Genomic DNA, 18,404 nt, shown 5'->3' on the forward strand with positions numbered 1-18,404 from the left:
ATAAACCTAACACTGCAAAATCCACCACTAAACCATGTCCATAACATGTTTTTTGATAATGCCTGCTGTGAAATATTAGGCAAAACAGAGAGTTTTACAGTTTGCTTTAAGTACCATGTCTGCTGCAGGTGGAACGATGATATATTTTTTGTAGAACATTAGAAGTTAATAGAAATATTGCTGGGCAAGCCAGGAATTTTTATTTAAAATTTTAACCAGCAACCTTTTAGACAGCTGATGTTTTGCTTTTTGAGACGTGAGCTTAATTTTCTGCCCCACCTTCAGCTCTTGTGAAGGCTTAGCTTTGTCTACCCGCTTTTTCTCTTAAATCAAAAGGGCCATGTGCACGAAGGCTTAATTTGAGAGCTTTTGCAAGCAGAAGTCAAGATAGAACTTTAAAAAAAGGTTCAAAGAGGAGGAATCAAGCAATTTTCCTGATGTACGTCAGCAGAGAAGACCTGGATGAGTGTACTCTCTGGTTTTTGTGTTGCTTTAAGAAAGCAAATCTGCCTAATTATGATTACCTGGATATTTGCCTAAACTTCATCAGTCACGAAGGAAACATAATACGAGACTCACAGCCTCCACTGTTTCTCTCATGTGGCTGTGAGACTCTGTGCCCGTGGCAGTGTATCCCCCTTGAAATGAAAGGCTCCAGGAGATTTGTAGCTGTCAGGTGTGAAGCTTGTCTTTATCTGCTTTATCTTGACAGCCATGAAATCAAAGTGCTGCATGTTCAGCAGAACACGGCAAAGAAAAGATTGCTGCATTTAGTTACTTTTGAGTGTACACAAAAGTGAGCACATGGGGTAAAACAAGGAGTGGGAGGATTTTTTGACTCTTCTAGGGACATCAAAAGACTCCTTTAATTATCACACACCTTGTTCTCGGTTTCATTTGTTACTGAAGAAGTCAGAATCACAGTTTGGTGTAAATTAGACACGGCCTCTCATAGTTCATGGTATTCTGATGTATTTCAGTGAACCACACAAGCAGAGATGCCAGGAACAATACCTCACTTCTAAAATGGCTTTTCTACAGAAAATTATGCTCTCTAATACATTTTTCTGATGGTACTCATGACACGCTTGTCTTCAGTGGTGACAGAGGCCACAGAATGACGCCATGCTGGAAAAGATTTGCTATCAAACTCATTATTTAATATACGAAGAAAATTCTTGGCTGTGAGGGCAGTGAGGCCCTAGCACAGAAAAGCTGTGGCCGCCCCTGTCCCTGGAAGTGCCCAAGGCCAGCGTGAAGAAACCTGGAACAGTGGAAGGTGTCCCTCCTCATGGCAGGGGGTGGAACTAAATAATTTTTAAGGCGCCTTCCAACCCAAACCATTCCATGATTTTCTAGTTTTCGTTTTTGTGCAGTCCCTTGGTTTCAGGCATTACACAGCCCAGCTGTGGAGGATGTTGTGATAACTCCTCATAACCACAGAAAATGATGCTGAGCAGAGACCTTGAAAAGGCATCCTGTGCATCCCTCTGCCCTGGGGTAGGATCAGCATCCCCTGAGCCACAGCTGCTTCAGCCAGCTGGCTCCTGTGAACCTCCAGAATCGGAGCCTCCCCAAGCACTTCAGTCCTGCCCTCAACTATCCTGCTTAGATGAATTTGGCTAATGCTTAAAGCAAATCTCCCCTGCTGCAATTTCAGGCCATTACCCTTTGTGCTGTCCCAGGTGGACATGGGGAATGATTTATTATGCAGATTTTTGCATCAATTTTTTTTAACATATTTCAAGGCTGCTTTTATCCCGCCCTTTGGCCTTCCCTCCCCCAAAGTCACATGTGAAAGATAAAAGGAAACTAATGAACAAAGGTTTAATTAGTTCTACGTAGCAATGCTAAAACTATAGCCTAAAAATAAAATCCTTGGAAAGAACATCAGTAAACCATATTACTCAGGAGGACAGAAGGAGTAACTGCATACCAGAGTGTTTGTGCAACAGAGGAGTAGGAACACTGCAAAAGGTCAAATGAACATTATCACTGAGAAGAAAGGCTGTATTGCATCTTTTTAAAAAAGTAAGTTTCTCAAGATTGATGGAAAGAACAAAGATAGATATAATTTAAGCTGTTAGACCCATGTAACTCCCACTGAGCTGAACTGGAGCTTTGCCTGCTTGAAGGCTGCAGGAAGGATGCTTTTGTATTTAAGGACTAGATCAAAACTCAGGAGACTCGAGATCAAAACTCAAGTTAAAATCTTGGCTTTCCCTGGGATTCCCTTTGTGATTTGAGGAAATTTGCTATTGATAAAACAAGCAGTAGCTCCACTCAGATCCACTTGAACTCTTCTCATTTTGCTTTTGTAAATGGCAAACTGTTTAGGGTGGTGGTATGGCTGTGCCAAAGCACAGTGGGACTCCAGCACAAACTTCTGCCATGGCTGTACCTCAAAACACAGCACCAGGCTGTAAAACATGGATATATCCTATCACAAAATATGTCAAATGGAGAAACTGGATGATTGCATTCAAAGTTACAAGGTTTCTATCTGGTTTTTTGTTGCATTATCCTCTTTTTTTTCCCCCCATTTGACATTGGAGACAAGCTATTACTGATTTTCCTACATGCAAGTAGAACAAGATTCATGTCCTACCTTATCAAACTTTATATAAAGATCTCCACCTCTTATTGCCAGCTAATGAGTTGTACCAAGAATTTGGTTGCATCTATTCCTTCCTGTGCTCTCCTTTACAGGCCTATGGAGGTTTTGCCTGCTGCTGCTCATTCATTCTCCCTCCCTCAAAAACCACTGGTCAAAATCCATCTATTTTATCTGAAAGAAATAAAACAAACATCTCACATGTGATGTGGCAGAAACCCTGGCAACAGAAGCAGCAGGTTTGTTCTGCAGAAAAAGCTGCTTTTTGGCTTCCTGTGCACCAATCCAACCTGAGGCCCCGGGCTGTGCATCCTCCTGTCGGGTTGAGCTGCAGTTCCATTTACTTTGGTTGCCTTCCAGAGAAAGAATCCAAGCCTGGAAAATGCTCTTGGATCCTTCAGGGGGGAAGCAAGAGTGTTCAGATCCCTGGGAAGTCACAGTGAGGACACTCTGAGGATCAAGTCCATGTTCAAGATGCTGCATCTGCTCCCCATGCACAAAACCTGCTGACAGTGAGAGACTGCTTCATGCAGTAGCTCACCTTGACCTTCCAGCTGACAGAAAAGAATCTCTTGGGCTCACAGCAACCCTTCTGACTCAGGAACTGAGCCACTGTGAAATTCAAGTTACACCCTGCCCACAGGGACAGGGGGAACTTGGAGATTTCTGGATTGTAGGAAGAAATCTGGTCTCCAAAAAAAATAAAGCAAGGTTTTCCCCAAAGTACTTAACTAAAGGGTATCCATGCCACACTTTTACTTTTCATCCTTTTTTGACCTTTGATTTAATTTAAGTACTCAAGCAATTTTAGCTGTGTTTTCTTCTCAGCTTCTCCCACTTCAGGCCACACACACAAAGATCATTCTGTGACTTGACACCCCTCCTTTCTTAAAAACTTATGGTGAGGAGGGAAAAAAAGAGGATGTTATTTTAAACAGCCTCAAACTAGAGGTTTTATGTCCATTAGGGTTCGTATTTATTCATTTCAATTCATGCCTTTTTTACATTGAAAATTATAGTTTTTAGAGATTCCTGTAAATGCCTAGGTATGAAAATGGCCTTTCTCCAAAATGTACTTCTAGATCACTAAAAATAATTCACTTTTGCTTATAGTTTCTCTGTGTGGAATTCAAGGTAATAATATGAACGTTTGCTGCTCATCCCTGTCTTTACTGATCTGTGTTCTTTCATTTTTCATCTACCTAAAAATGTATTTATTGCTGATAAAAGAGCAGGAAAGACATTGCTCTCCCCTTCATGCACCAGATCCATCAACAAGAGGGCTCCTCACCCACCCCTACCCACTGACCCTCAGGAGAGACATCACTTCTGGGTGCAAGGGACACAAGCAGTGTCCCCAGCATTCTGGCTTTGAATGACTGGCTAAGTTTGCCATTTAACACATCCCAGGTTTGTGATGGCTTATTCACAGCATCCACATCCACATCCCATGTGAACCTGTCTTCCTAAACTGCTGCAGCTCTCTCTAAAGGCACAGAACTAGTGATTCCAGAGGACTTTTTCTTTTGTTGTGACATAAATGCTTACTGAATTAAAATTTGTGCTTCGGGGACTCATCCTGCCACAGTATTTCATGTTTTCATGCTACGCCTGATCCCTTCTCCAGCCACTATTGATGGAATTCCTTTGCAGAGTTGTAAGAGGACCAGGGCTAGGATCACTTGTCACTGAAGAGCCAGGTCATTTTCCATCCTTGGTGACCTCTGTTTCCTCATCCATTTGTAAAAGGCACTCAGATCTCAGGCTCTACCTGCAAGCTCCTTGAAAATGGAACCACTGCAATGATACTCCCAAAGCAAACTTAACTTTGGTTTGGCACGAGGTACAAGGCAATTCAGCAGCTGGCTCTCTGTGAAAGTTCTCCTCTCCCTGTTATTTCCTTCCAAGAATATTTTTTTTTAAAAAAAGAAAAAAAAAGAACATTCTCCACTTTCAAATTGCTGTTCACTCCCCAAAGCAAAGAGCCCTTATAGCAAATGTATTTCCCGTGAACACAGTTCATAAACCATCAGTAAATTAAACATGATCAAGATGGCAGCAGTCTCTCTTGAAGGGATATATCATGACAGAAGTAATATCCCAGAACACAAACTTTCTTCTGTCACCAATTCTATCTAAAACCTTTCTGAAGGGTACCTGCAAGGCTCTTAATTTAACTGCTGCCCACTGAGGCGGATACTAAAACAAAGTTAAACAGGTTTTGTGACCAAACATTTATACTGTTTCACTTATTACCGGATTCATAAATGTAATTTTAAATAAATGTCCAAGGATACTAGAATTATGTTGGATTTTTGCCACAAAAGCTTTTCTCTGCAGGTAATACAAGGAAAAAAGCTTCCTAACAGTAGCGCATGCAACAAGTCGAAAAATGTGACTTGTTTTCCAATAAGTAAGTGCATGCAAATTTCAACAGATGGACCAAAAGCTTTCTCAGGAGGGCCACGCACTGACATCTCTGGGCAGTAGCAGCAGCCTTTGAATTTTCACTTCAACTGCTGCTTAGAAAGGCCACTGTCAGGGAGGAAACACCTACTGTGCGCCTTCCCTGCCTTCTGATCCCTTATTAGTTAACCCTGAAGTGCATATGTACACAGCCCTAATCCCCAGGCGGGGCTCTGGGCCGGGGGGAAATCTGGAATTAATTGCGGGGTATTTTGGTTCCTAATGCAGCTGTTGGGAGTGTTTGGCTTGGCAGGGGAACAGAAAAGGCACTGCATACCAATTTCGTGAGCCACCGTAAAAGCTGCGTGGAGGCCGTCGTCTTCAATCACCGCGCAGCTGCGCTCGGGGGAGCAGATGGTCCCAACGTCTGCCATTCCCAGGGTATCACAGGAATGATGCCCACATAAATCCTGCCCAGGAAGGGGAAAAGAAAAATGAGGAAAAAAGAAAAGGAAAATCGTTACAATAAATTTTTACACGCAGCGGTAACAACCAGTTAAAGTCGCCTGTGCCAATGGCAGGACCTGGATGAAAATATCAGTGTAAAGTTCCAGCTAAAGATGTTAAAAGTACAGCAAGCAAGGTGAGTGGGAATATTTTCATGGGTTTTAACAGGTTTTGGATATGTTCTGCAACTAACTGCTGTCAGTTAAATTTGTATTTCTGCGATGCTCACGCTTGCATTGAGGTAGGCAGTGAAAATACGCTGTAGAAGCATTTCCTCATTGACAATAAAACAGAAAATTCTCTTTATTTACAGAAAGAAAACCAAGGCACAGAGAAAGCTTCAGTTTCCTGATCAGTCCATGAATTAGAGATCACCTTTGTTTTTTTCCTGAAGCCAATCCTACACTCTTATGTAAGAGAAATGAGATTGTTACATGTGCAACCTCATTCCACATCCATCAAGCAGTACAATTAGTAATGTGTTACCCAATAATATACCAAGTGTTTAGCAATTCTCAGAGACTGCTGAGAGTCAGTGATATGAGAGAGTGCTAAACCCCAAAAACGTAACCACTTATCCCACATGTAGATATGGGGTGTCTCCAAAAACCATGCAGGTAGCATCAGGTTTTGTCTTTCAACTTTGGTCAGATATTGTGTTTTATCACCAGGAGTAATTTTTACATGCTTCTGTTGAAGCAGAGGGAAGAATATCAGTGTGAATGTGCATATATACACATTTTTTGGAAGAGAAGGAAAAGTAGGGGCCATGCTATTTGGAACACTTCAACCCTTCATTGTGCTTGAATGAAATTGTCATTTTCAAGGCATGACAAATGTTATTATCAAAATGATCAGAGTGCACTTTTTCCCCTTCATTTTCAAGATTCTCTTCTTCCCTTCAGATCTCTTTCTACAAAGACTTCCTTTTATGAAGCCTTTCATAATTAATCCACCTGAATAAGAGACACCTTGTAGGAGGCTTCAGAGCAGCAGTGTTCACCGATTATGACAGGTTAGGCAAACTTGGAAATGCACAGGATTCAAATCCCACTGAAGTAAAAAAAAACCACACTGAGTGCACAGATACTATGACAGACCATCTCTTTAAAAATACAAAAAAAAAAAAAAGAAAATAATAAAAAGGGCTTTTTTCCCCAACAAATAAATTTTTCAGGCTAAGAACACAAAGCAGTATTACATACATGGAGGAGAAATTTCAGGCTCAGTTCTGGCTTCCAGCGAACAATGAGTGGGAGAAGAAGACACAGTCTTAAGCTCAAAGTTTAGGTTGGACATTAGGAAGAATTTCTTCAGAGAGAGGGTGATTAGGTATTGGAAGGGGCTGCCCAATGAGGTGGTGGAGTCACCGTCCCTGGAGGGGTTTAAGGAAAGCCTGGATGTGTGGCACTGAGTGCCAAGGTCTAGCACAAGGTGGTGGTCATTCATAGGTTGGACTAAGTGATCTCAGAGGTCATTTCCAACATAACTGACCCTGTCATTCTGTGATAGAGCAACGTCACCTGAATCCACACAAGCAGCTGAACTGAAATTCTTACAAAAAGCACAAAAACAGAAAGCAGCTTCCTGGAGGAGGGCTAGACAACTTGACAGTGCCAAAATAGTATAAACTGCATTAATTCAGGCTTTGTCTGTGCATGTAGATTCTATGTCACTCAGTCTTTGCTGGTATCTAGGTGCCATTATTACATAGGTATTGACAGCAGAGCTGCTCCCATGGGCACAATGGTATCAGCACCCAGATGCCTCATGCCAGTCAGGATTTACTCCCATTTGTACACAAGAAGTAGATATGCTGGGAATTTACACCAGCAGGCACAGTCAGACCTCGCAATGATTCACCAGGCTTGATGACACAAATGTAACTAAAAAATAGAATTTTTCTATGTAGGCAATCTTGTAAACTTCCCTAGAGCTAATTCTGACGGGATGTGTGGAGCATGGAACATTAGGGTAGAGATGTTACCATCATCTCACCTCAGCATTTCAAGAGCTGTGCATGGGTTTGCATTACAATGCCTTCCCTAGGAATCACGGCTGTACCCGAGGCTGGTCCTAGAAAATCCCACAGCAGGAAAGACAAGATTCTGACAATTGTTTGTATGCAAAATCACCGAGCCCCTCCAACTCCCCAGGGACAAGCAGGTGTCCTCAGATGCTGTGGGAACCAGCCATCCCCAGAAAGGAGAAGAATGGGGTCTCTTCTCACCCTGGGGTCAGAAAGTGGTGGGCAGTGCTACAGCAAAGCCCTGGTCCCTCAGTAGCCCTGTGGCCACCTTCCTGTGGCCCCCCAGCAGTCAGTGTGGGAGTCGTGCAGCTGCCACCAAACCCCAGCTGGGAAGCAGCAGAGGGGCTTGTACAGGATTCTGGAAACAAGGACAGAAAATTTTCTTCTTTTTAAGAAGCTGTTATGGGGATGTCTGTGGGTTGCCCATCTGCTGCTAGAGGAGGGAATGCCATGGCTGTGCTTCCAGCAGAGCATGCACTGAGCATCCTGCCAATTCCAGGCTTCCATGACTGCCTGAGGATGCTCATATGCAGCTAAGGCTGACATTATCAATAATCATTTAGACAGATTACTGAGGGCTCCTCTATGTTGTCATTGTCTCATTCACTTTTTTACTTCTCCTGCCTTTGCATGATGTGAACTGGAACCTATTTCTATGCGTACTATTTACTAAAAACAGAACTCCAGCCTATCAAGTGTAATCTCTGAGACAAATATTCTGAAAAGTTTGCTTTTGGGCCAATTTACTAATACAGCTTCCCAACAGCTTGACTGCAAGAGATGTTACTGAAAATCATGCCTGCTTAGCCATCAAATACTGGCCATGGATTATTCATTAACAGAATCAACAGTTGCATTTGATTTTTTGCTTTCCTGGGCAGCCCTGGAAAGCAGTCTAATACTTTCACGAAGTAAACTTTCTGGGACTACAGTAGAAGGTTTTACATCCCTGGGAAAGATTTTAATTTTTTGTTAAAAACAGGTTTCAATGTAATGATGCAATCTTAAAAAATCTGTGTGGGTAGCCTCAACTTTTCAGACACCAGATAAAACACGAGGGGACTTGTGATACATAAAATCAGTTTCCAATGATTATTTTACTCCTTTTTTTTTTTTCTTCTTCTTCTATTCCAAAGTTAATCAGCTACTCAGATCTGGATGCTCAATTGCCCTGAAACAGTGGCAGAAGCTTTAAAGATTTTTTTAATATTTATAAGGACGGAAAGCAGCCTGGTCCTTTGAGCTGCTTTACAGTAGTTTCATAACAGAAGAATTACAAGGAAATGCATTTGCAATGCAGGAGGCAAGACATGTAAAGACTTAAGCTTTGGCAAAGGAATGGCTTAGTAAAACTAAGCTGTACATCACAAATCTAGTAGTTAATTAGACAGCTCATTAGAGGCCAAGTTTTCTTGGCATTCTAAATCCATCAGGAGCAGTTGGCTGGCTGCCATGTATACATGGCCTTGTTGTGAAGGGAGATAATTGTCACCATGTCCTGGCTGGAGCAGGGAGTTTATTTCACCTGAAATGTGTTCTAACAGTAGGTTTCAAAACAAGAATAAACTGTTTAAGGAAACCTGCCATTAGGTCAGAGCCCGCCAACAAGATCCAAAACACGATGTGAACACCGACATGGAGTTAGGCGGGATTTAAGGGCAGAAGAACCACATGTCCTCAGGTCCTCTGAGTTATCTACCCCACATTGGGTTTGCAGTTTGGGATCCTGTGGGCCCCAAAGTGCCACAGTCCCACAGTCTGGAACAGTTGGGCACTTTGCATATTACGATTCAGATGCTTGATGTTCCACCACCTTTCCCCGAGGGAGGCCGAGCTGACAGAGAAGCACAGCTAAAACCTTCGCAGTTCTGTTCACTTGCTCTTCTGCTCCCTTTGCAACAGCTTGTCAGCTAGAGCCTTTTCCCAGTAAGAACATCATCCAGCTACAAATTCCTGCCAACTAGAAACATATTTTTTTAGGACTGTACGGTCTGCACCAGGCTCCTGCCATGCAGACAGGGAGCTGTGGCTCCTCCTGAAGCAGCCCCTGAGCCCAAGGTTTCTCTAGCCCAGGCTGCAGCTGAAGTGCATTCAGTGAAGGGACTCAATTTTGGTCCCTATTGCTCATCCTTATTCTTTCCCAGCCTGTGGGAACAGCCTGTGGTAAATCACAGAAACAGCCTTCTCTACATGCCCGAGGAACCCAAACCACCTTGTTCCAAGTGCTGCACTCCACTCAGCGGCTTCAGGGCTTCAGGTCACGATTCCACTCGTTCTCACCATATGAATTAGTCACTAAACAGTGACAGACCTTTGGTCAGAGGGGTGGAAAATTTCCTTAACACCTGGAACAGCTTACAACCTCCTGGTTAAGGACCTCTCCTGGGAGGTGGGCGATACAGACCCAAAATCCCTCAAGCAGAGGAAGAAATTAAGCATGACTTTCCGACTTCCTGAAGCAGTGTTCCCACTGCAGGGCTGAGCAGGGAAGGTGGGGTGAGTTGGTGTCAGGAACACACACATCCACCCCCCCAGAGCTTCTTTGCAAAGTGGATGAACTTTCAGTGATGTCACAGCAAGGTGAAATGGCACACCTGGTTTAAAAAAGGAATGTTCACACGAGCAGAACAGATTCTGGGTGAGGAAAGACTCACTGGGTTACTGCTCTGTCCTCCCCTGGCCACATTTTGAGAGTGTGGCCAAAGCCTGGTCACCTTCTGAGGAAAACCACAATGGTGATACCTGCCATGTCTACGAAAAAAGCCCCAAATGTATTTCCCCAGTACCTTAGCTTAAATGAAAACAAACAAACAAACAGCAAACTACAGGTTATTAAAACTACTGACAAAACGCACATAAATCATTTGGAATTTGCATGGGGAGGAGAAGTTTCAGTTATGAAACTGGTGACTGATGACCAAGTACAAATGTTTGATTTAACCTGCCGAAGCGACAGTTCCTTTGTGGGGAAACTCCACAGCACCCCTCCAGGTCAGGGTGAATCAAACTTCTATCAGTTATGTTTCACTTTGTTTTCACTAGGCACATTATTTAAATGTATTAGATGTGCAACACAGTTGGTAAAACCACTATGAAACTGGTATACACATCACACTACAATATCTTCACAGTAATAATAATTAACAGTGAAATCTATTCTATTGACCACTGGTACAGCGACTTGTTTTACTGCTAGGGGATAATAATTGTTGGAAGATGGTAACAGGGAAAAGGAAAAAAAATATAAAAGAAAGAAGAAAGAAGCAGAGCCAAAGAAAGCATGTGCTCCATGCAATGAAATTATCATCTACAGAGCTGAGATAATACAAAGCTTGCTGTTAAATTTCAACAGCACTGCCAGATGGACAGTTAAACTAAATCAAACACACCAGCCCCATAAAATTACTGTGTAGAAAAAGGCAGGACAGTGGCCTTAGGCTCTAGCATGAGCCCTCTGCTCAAGCCAGGCATGATGGCACTATCACAGATGATGCCAACAAGCACTTAGGATGTTTTTTCTTGCTCCTAATGTCTGTATCTACTGTGAGAAACATCTATTTTAATCTTCAGATGATTCAGAACTGAGGGAAAAGGAAGAGAGCTGGATTTTGTCCAAATGCATTCAATAGTTCACTTGAAATTTAACTAAAGGCGATTAATGAAATAGACTGGATGAATTCTAGAGGATAATTGCAGAGCAGGCTGGACCTCAGAAAAAAGAACAATGCGAGTTCAACTACAGTTTGCAAGTCCCATCTAATCTGTTTTGCTGTGACAAATAATCTGGCAAGTGTTTTGTTGCACCCATAAAAATCTGAAGATAATCTGCTTCCAGCTTCTGCAAGCTGTTCACTATAAAAAGGTTGAAACAGAATAAACTCTCAATTTGCTGTTGACTTCCCTGCCATGGACAACAAGTGATCTAATCTCCAGGGAAAGAGGGCTTTGCAACATCCTCCTCCTCCTCCCCATCACACAGCCACTTCTCTGTGGAGTGGAAGACTCACCGGGCCACCAGAACTGCATCCTTGCACCATATTCCATGAAGGATGCTCTAGGACTCATGTGGCTCAGAGATTTACAGCTGCTGTCAAGGATTCAACCACAAAGTAGTCCAACAGCAGGGGACCCATGTACTCTCTAAGGCTGTTATGGTCAATCTGCCTTGAGGAAATTCAGAAACATCAAAAAATTATAATGTTTTCTTACTGTTAAGTCAGACCTGTCATGCTTCATCTCGCTCCTCATGGGTCAAAATGAGAGACTGGGACCACTGAGAAAAGACATTTCTCATTATCAGATTTAAATAATCACTGTGGAACCTAACTAAATTTCTGCAATATTTAGTGACAGATAATTTCTGTGCCCAGTGGAGGTTTTCACAATGGCCAGACATGTAACTCTAGGGCTCCTTGCATTTACAGAGCAAACACAGGACTCACTGCATCTAATGGACCCTTGCCATCACTGATAAGCAGCACAAAGCCTAAGCACAGCTTTAAGACATCACCAGTATCACCCCAAACTGAATTCATTTTCATATAGATTGACTACGATCTGCAGGATAACTGCTTTAAAGCCGTTATCCAATGAAATACAGATTATGACCAGAAGTAAGTGGCTGTTTTAACTTAGTCAGAGAATTTCCTTCTCATTTTTTTACATGGGAAGTACTTCCTAATATGAATGATAATAATTACAACCATAATTTGAACTTATAGAATATAATGTGAACCACTACTAATTTAATAATAAAGGAGAGCTGCCAATGCACTCTCAGTCTATCAATGGTTACTAGTTTATCTTTAAAGAAGTAAAGACAACCAAAGAGGATGAAGCAAAACTGCTGAATTCTGTTGGGATACTTCCTTTATAAGGAACTCAAATAAAGCCCTCTTTTAGTGTAAAAAAATAACATCCAATCAAATGTCACTCTGGCACAAAGATAATCATTATATTAGAGATTTGTATGGCACCAACCATGCACAATGCAGATTCTATCTACATAAACCCAATTCCATACAGCTGAGGCCATGCATTCAGCTGACAAACCATCTGCAAATATTACTCTGTTGACAGAGAGGCACGAAGCTCAGGGTGGCCTCAGTTAGTAAACAATGATGGAAAATGTACCCACATGCGTTTGCCCAGTGCCTGAAACCCAAGGCACTTAGAAAGAGACATCTGGATGTTCAAAAATCAGCATGACGATATTCAGAGCCCATCAAAACACGCAGCCACGGCTCGGCGTCTTGTAGCTTAGCAACCAACTTCATCCATCCAAAACAGAGTTGTAAAAGTGGTGTTCTCCTGCCAACTGCTGCCACTCTCATTGAAAAGCTAAACTGGAAAAAATCTCTCCTTTAGTTCAAAGTGGGGCTGTTTTCTCCAGGAAACATCTCCACTGCTTTTTCATCCTTTAACCCTTTTTGTGTTTACATTCCACAGGGAGCAAATAGATTCATGTTGACATTTCAAGGGTAAGCATATAAAAATCGTGTGGGCTTACACACACTCTCTGCAAAGAACATCATGAACACATGTAGCAAGAAACTCCAGTCTGGTTCTTAATTCAGTCAAACACTGCCAAACAATGTCCGTGTGCACACAGCAAAGCATTAAAGCAGATTAAGTTGTCCTGAACTGCATGGAGCAGCTAATCCCAGAGCTAACGCTGTTAAAATGTAAACCAAGAAAACACCAGCCTGTGCTTTTTTTCTCATGAAGCGACCCTGAGTAGCAGTGAAAGCAACATTTGCATCTTAAGAGTGGAAGGAGACCACAGGCACTGCTGTGATTTGTTTATTCTATGCACCACTTGCATCCCAGAGAGGTAATTCTATGCATAGCTCTTGAGTCTTTGAAACTGTGGATTACTGATTAGCAGCATCCTCTTATTCTGGCAGGAGGGTGTCCATGCAAAGAATTACAGCTAAGCATCTGTAAAGCAACTGCACTTTAAAGTCACAGCATCTATCAATCCAGTCTGACTTAATAATTGATGTTAAGGTTCAAAGTCGCCACCCTAAGCATTTCTGAATTGTCATATGGCTCAGGGAACTAAGTGGGAACGCGGGCAGAGAGAAACACTCCTCAGAGAGAAGTGACAGATTCTGGCCCAGTCTTAATAAGCCATTCGAAAACATGTTTATAGCAAACTCAAAAACATTCTGACCCAGTCTAGGTAGCCTGCTTTCATTCCGGTTACAGCGATAAAAAATGAAAGCTTGCAAATTGCACTGATGGGCTTTAAACTGCTAAAAAGGCTTCCTGTTGTACAAGTGATGCCTGACACAGAACCTAATGTTTCAACTATTTACAGCTATAAAAGCAAGCCAGGCGCTTTTTTTCCCCCTTCTGGAGCAACTCCTTCCACAAACCATCCAAAGCATCCTTTTTGGCAGGCTCCTCCGATGCAGCAAAGCCGGAGAACTCAAATGAACGGAAAGTCATGCAGTTATTTTTTTCGTACTTGGGGAAAGGGAAAAAAAAGAAAACGCCAAACCCAAACCGCTGAAGGGATATTCTTACAGAACTTCATTGCATAAACTCGGCCACATGTCTACCAGAGCAATGTCCCTTAACGACCTCTGGCAATGTAATTAATCAACAACCCAGCGTGGAGCAACAAGGCATGGCTCTGCATGGGCAACACAAGCAGATCCAACCCACAGCTGATCAGGGCACCCACTTGGGGGACGGGACAGGGACTGCAGCCCTGCGCCACCAGCCCAATTCACTCAGCCTGTGCAGCCCTGTTTACCTGCGGTCTGCATTTATGTCCCACACCTGAATCACAAGTGCCCTGGCTTCCAGTGTGGTGGGGCTACTCTTGCTGGGAATAGCGTCCCAAGGTCGTCCCAATAGACATCACAAGCAAGACTTAAGGTGCTTTATCTACCACCTTCACTAGCAGGTTTGTCTGGGGACTAATGTAGGCTAGGAAGTGCTATCCGCCCTTCCCAACTGGACCAGCTCTGCAGAACGAGAGGAGGTGGGAACTAAACATCATCTCACAGGGCCAGGCAGGGTAAAGTCATGCCTCAAGCAGAGAGATGTTAGGCCGAGTCCCATGATCAAAATTCTCACCTCTCCACCGGGCTGGGGTCCCAGCACTGCGCTGGTACACCCACAGTGGGGGTGACAGCACACACAAGGCAGGGGACACGCACAGATCTCAACCCTCTGCCATCCCCAGCAGCTGTGTGTGGGTGCCGGTCCCTGAGATGTTGCGCTGCCCGATAGACGAGCCGGATCCACGAGCGGGGAGGCGACCACCGGGCAAAGCGGAGCAGGGTGGCCGCAGGTGCAGCAGCCTGGGCACCGCACGCTCGAGAGACACCAGGTCGCTGTCACGGCCATGCCTACCTCGCGGGTGAAGAGGATGGCTGCATCGTAGTGCTCCTCGTGGTCATCGTCGAGGCGGTTGTGCTGGTGTTGCCACTTGCAGAAGTTCTTGAGCGTGGTGGCGGCGTTCCTGTTGACTTCCAGCCCCCTCTCCTTGTCGCCCAGCGCCACCACCTTCACCACGGCCAGCCGCACGTGGTTCTCCAGGCTGGCGTGCGCGTAGAGCCGGGAGGCGATGGAGGCCAGGGTGAGCAGGTAGTGCTGCAGCCCCTTCCCGTACTTGCGCACCATGGAGGCGTCGGCCACCAGCAGCAGCTCCACCTGCCGGGCCCGGGACACGGAGCGCCGCCGCCGCCGCCGCCGCCGCCCGTCCCCGCCCGCCGGCCTGGCGGGGTCCCGGGTCTCGCAGCTGGCGCGGGCCGGCACCGTCTCGAAGCTGAAGCGCTCCCTGCGGAAGACGTGCGGCGCGCGGGCCGGGCCCTCGCCGTAGATCCGCGCTCCGGCCTCTCCATGCGCAGCGCGGCGCGCCGGGCGCACGGTGTAGCGGGAGCGGCCCACGGCGAAGAAGCCGTCGAGGCCGCCGCAGAGGTTGAAGACGGCGAGCGAGCGCGGGCTGCCGTCCACCGTGCCGCGGTACTGGCAGCGCGGCCCGTCGCGCTCCAGGTCGAGCAGGAAGCGCTGTCCCCCGGCGTAGAGCACGTAGCCCGCCCTGCCGCCCCCCGCGTAGGTCGGGTCGAGGCGCCGCACGGCCCCGCGGTGCGGCCCGGGGGCGGGGGGCCGGGCGGGCGGCGCGCCGGGCTCGGCAGGTGCGGGAGGCGGCGGCGGCGCGGCGCGGCCGGCACGGGTGGCAAGCAGCAGCCACAGCAGCGCCGGCAGCATCCTCGCCTCGGCGCGGGGCAGCGGGGCGGCGGGGAGAGTAATTGTGGTGGTAATAATGATGATGGTAATAACGGGAGACGGCGTTGGGGAGGAGGCGGCCGCCGGAGTTGAGGGATGGGAAGAAAAGGAGAGATGCGGGGGGAAAAAACGAAAAAAAAAAAAAAGAAAAGAAAAGAAATAAAAAGTAACAAAAACGCAATAAAAATAAGAAAAAAGAAAAAGTTCTCCCTCCCGAAGTCAAGTGTGAGTGGGAGAGATAAAAACGTCAACAAAAGCCGCTCGCGTGTGAACTTTGTGTTTCTCTGCAGGGAAGAGCCGGGAGCACATGGAAGGGGAGAGAGAGAGAGGAAAAAAAGGAAGAAAAAATTTAAAAAAGGGAAAGAAAGAAATAAAGAAAAAAAATTCCCAAATCGCTGCTGCCGGGGAGGCAAAGTGAGGAGAGAGGAAAAGGTGGAGAGACGGCTCGGAGCCGGCAAGTAGAGAAGTTTGAGCACTTCCCACTCCTCTTGCACTCCTCTGCTGTAGTCACCGGATCATCACCAGCAGCAGCAGCAGCAGCAGGGGCAGGTCTGCTGCGACTCGGCACTTTGTCGGGCTCCGGTGGGCTCCTTTCCTTCTTTTGCCCTCTTTTGTTTTGAAGAGAAGGAGGAGAAGAGGAGAGAAGAAATTCAAGCACCCAAAACCGCCTCGATCGCCTCCGGTGAGATGGTTAAAAAGAAAAAAAAAAAAAAAAAGAAAAGAAAAAAAAAGAAAAAAGCCCAAGAAGCGGAAAACGTCCTGGATTTCTGTAAAAGCCCCCTCCCTGTATCTTTCCTGTTGTTGTTGTTATCCCCAGTCTGTCGATGTGAACAAGAGGAGAAGGGAGAGAAATGTGAAGATGAGAGGAGGTGGAACAATGAATTTATAGCGGAATGCCATCCTGCAATGGCAATTTCAACAATTCGTCACTGCAGGCTGCCTCTTAAAGGGAGAGCTTCAAAACCACCACTCCCACACTTCCTTCTCATTTAATCAGACAGAAGGAGAAACTTGAGGGGAGGCGGAAAGGGGGAGGGGGGGGCGGCTTCGGGGGGAGGAGAAAACCAGCGAGAGTGAGCGGGAAGGAGGGAAGCAGGAGAGAAGAGCCGGAGGAAGCCGGGCCACGGCAGGGAGAGCCCGGCAGGAGGAAGATACTGGGGTGTGTGTGCGTGTGTGTTTGTGTGTGGAAAAGGGGACGTTTGTCCCGGATCGCTGGGAGCCGCAGAGCCGCGCCGAGGCTCGGGATGTCCCCGCCGCTTACCTCGCGTCCTGCCGCGGCTGCGGCTCGCAGGGCTCGGGGACGACAAGGAGGAGGAGGAGGAGGAAGAGGAAGAGGAGAGGTCTGTGCCCGGCTCCGGAGCCAACGGGGGAGCGGGCGCGGCTCAGCCGGGCTGATGGAGCCCCCGGGTCCCGCCGCGTCCCCGCTCGGCCCCAGCCCCTGCCCCGGGCAGCGCCGAACTTCCCGTCTTTGTCTGGGCAGCCTCTCTGCGCCCAGCCTGTCATTAAGTGCAGGCAAGCTGTCATCCACTTGGGCGGACTGATTGCCCCGAGCCCCGGCAGCGGAGTGGGCGGGGAGGAGGTGATGCTTGCCGTGACCTTCGAGATGACTTCGGACCTTTGGATCATCCCCCCGCTGGCACACACCGGCTGCCCCGTCCCCTCTGCTTTGGGATCCAGCAGGGACACGTCACCCGAGCACTGCCAGTGGGTCGCGTGGGGATGGCAAACGGCCCCTTCCCTGCCGAGGTCATAGGCTGGAAGGGCTCTGGGAAGGTGAGAGCAAAGGGGAGGATTCTGACTGATTTCCCCCTGCTAAAGTCCAGACCCCACACCGACAAGCAAAGGTACTTATCTCTCCTGTGTTTCCATGTCCCAAGACAGTGCCATGAACAGGTGCTCTCTAGCTGCAGTGCTCTGCAGGGATGCAGGTCTCCAATCTCATCTTCACCTGTGAGCAGCATCTCACTCCTGACCACTCCGTCTGGAAAAAAATGATGTGCACACCTGTAATGCCTGGCGGGGTCAGGATAGGTGGTGGGATGCACGGATCTGCCCCTGTAGCTTCCGGGGCTGCTTGGCAAGTCCATCATTTCTCTAAGGAACACCTTAACTAAAGCCACAAAAGCTTCAAAAATTCGTATTCCCATGTAAATGATTGCATTAACAAAACCCCGAGGTTGTGCTTATGAAATCTTTAACTCACCGAAGTTTTACAAGTGTTCAATCTTCTTTTTCCATTTTTCTGGAAATGGTGATACCTCTGAATTAAAGTTCACTTCTCCACCTCCTGGTATTTCTTTTTCTACATTTCAGTGTTCTGTCATCCCCAAAAATTCTTGACTAGAGTCAGTAAGTTTCAAAATTAATCAGAATTATGTATTGGTAAGGTCACATTAACTTTTTTTGGACATTGGGCCAGGACTTTTCAACATTTAAAAATTTAAGCATTTTGTCAGTTACTTAAACCTGTACTAAAGTTAAAATAGCAGGAAAAAAAATTAAAGCGGGGAGGGGGGGAGAGAGAGAAAACATATTTTGACTGAAAAAAGAACCTGTAATTTTCTTGGATGAGTTTTACTTTTCCTTTGAGCCTAATGCATGTCT

The 18,404-nt window shown here is 45.9% G+C and overlaps 1 protein-coding gene across 1 annotated transcript in view; it reads right to left on the reverse strand.

The window, feature by feature from the left end:
- The window catches only part of ADAMTS5 (ADAM metallopeptidase with thrombospondin type 1 motif 5), a 33,254-nt gene extending 16,493 nt beyond the window's left edge, over nt 1-16,761 (reverse strand). Inside the window, exons 1-2 of the mRNA XM_062515294.1 lie at nt 14,925-16,761; nt 5,358-5,490 (exon numbers count right to left, since the gene is read on the reverse strand). Of these exons, the coding sequence (XP_062371278.1) occupies nt 5,358-5,490; nt 14,925-15,782 (991 nt within the window). The 5' untranslated portion in view covers nt 15,783-16,761. The remainder of the gene's footprint in view (nt 1-5,357; nt 5,491-14,924) is intronic.
- Nucleotides 16,762-18,404: the final 1,643 nt, after the last annotated feature.

This window comes from Cinclus cinclus, chromosome 2 (genome assembly GCF_963662255.1).
Source record: "Cinclus cinclus chromosome 2, bCinCin1.1, whole genome shotgun sequence".
In the NCBI taxonomy this organism is placed as follows: Eukaryota; Metazoa; Chordata; class Aves; order Passeriformes; family Cinclidae; genus Cinclus; species Cinclus cinclus.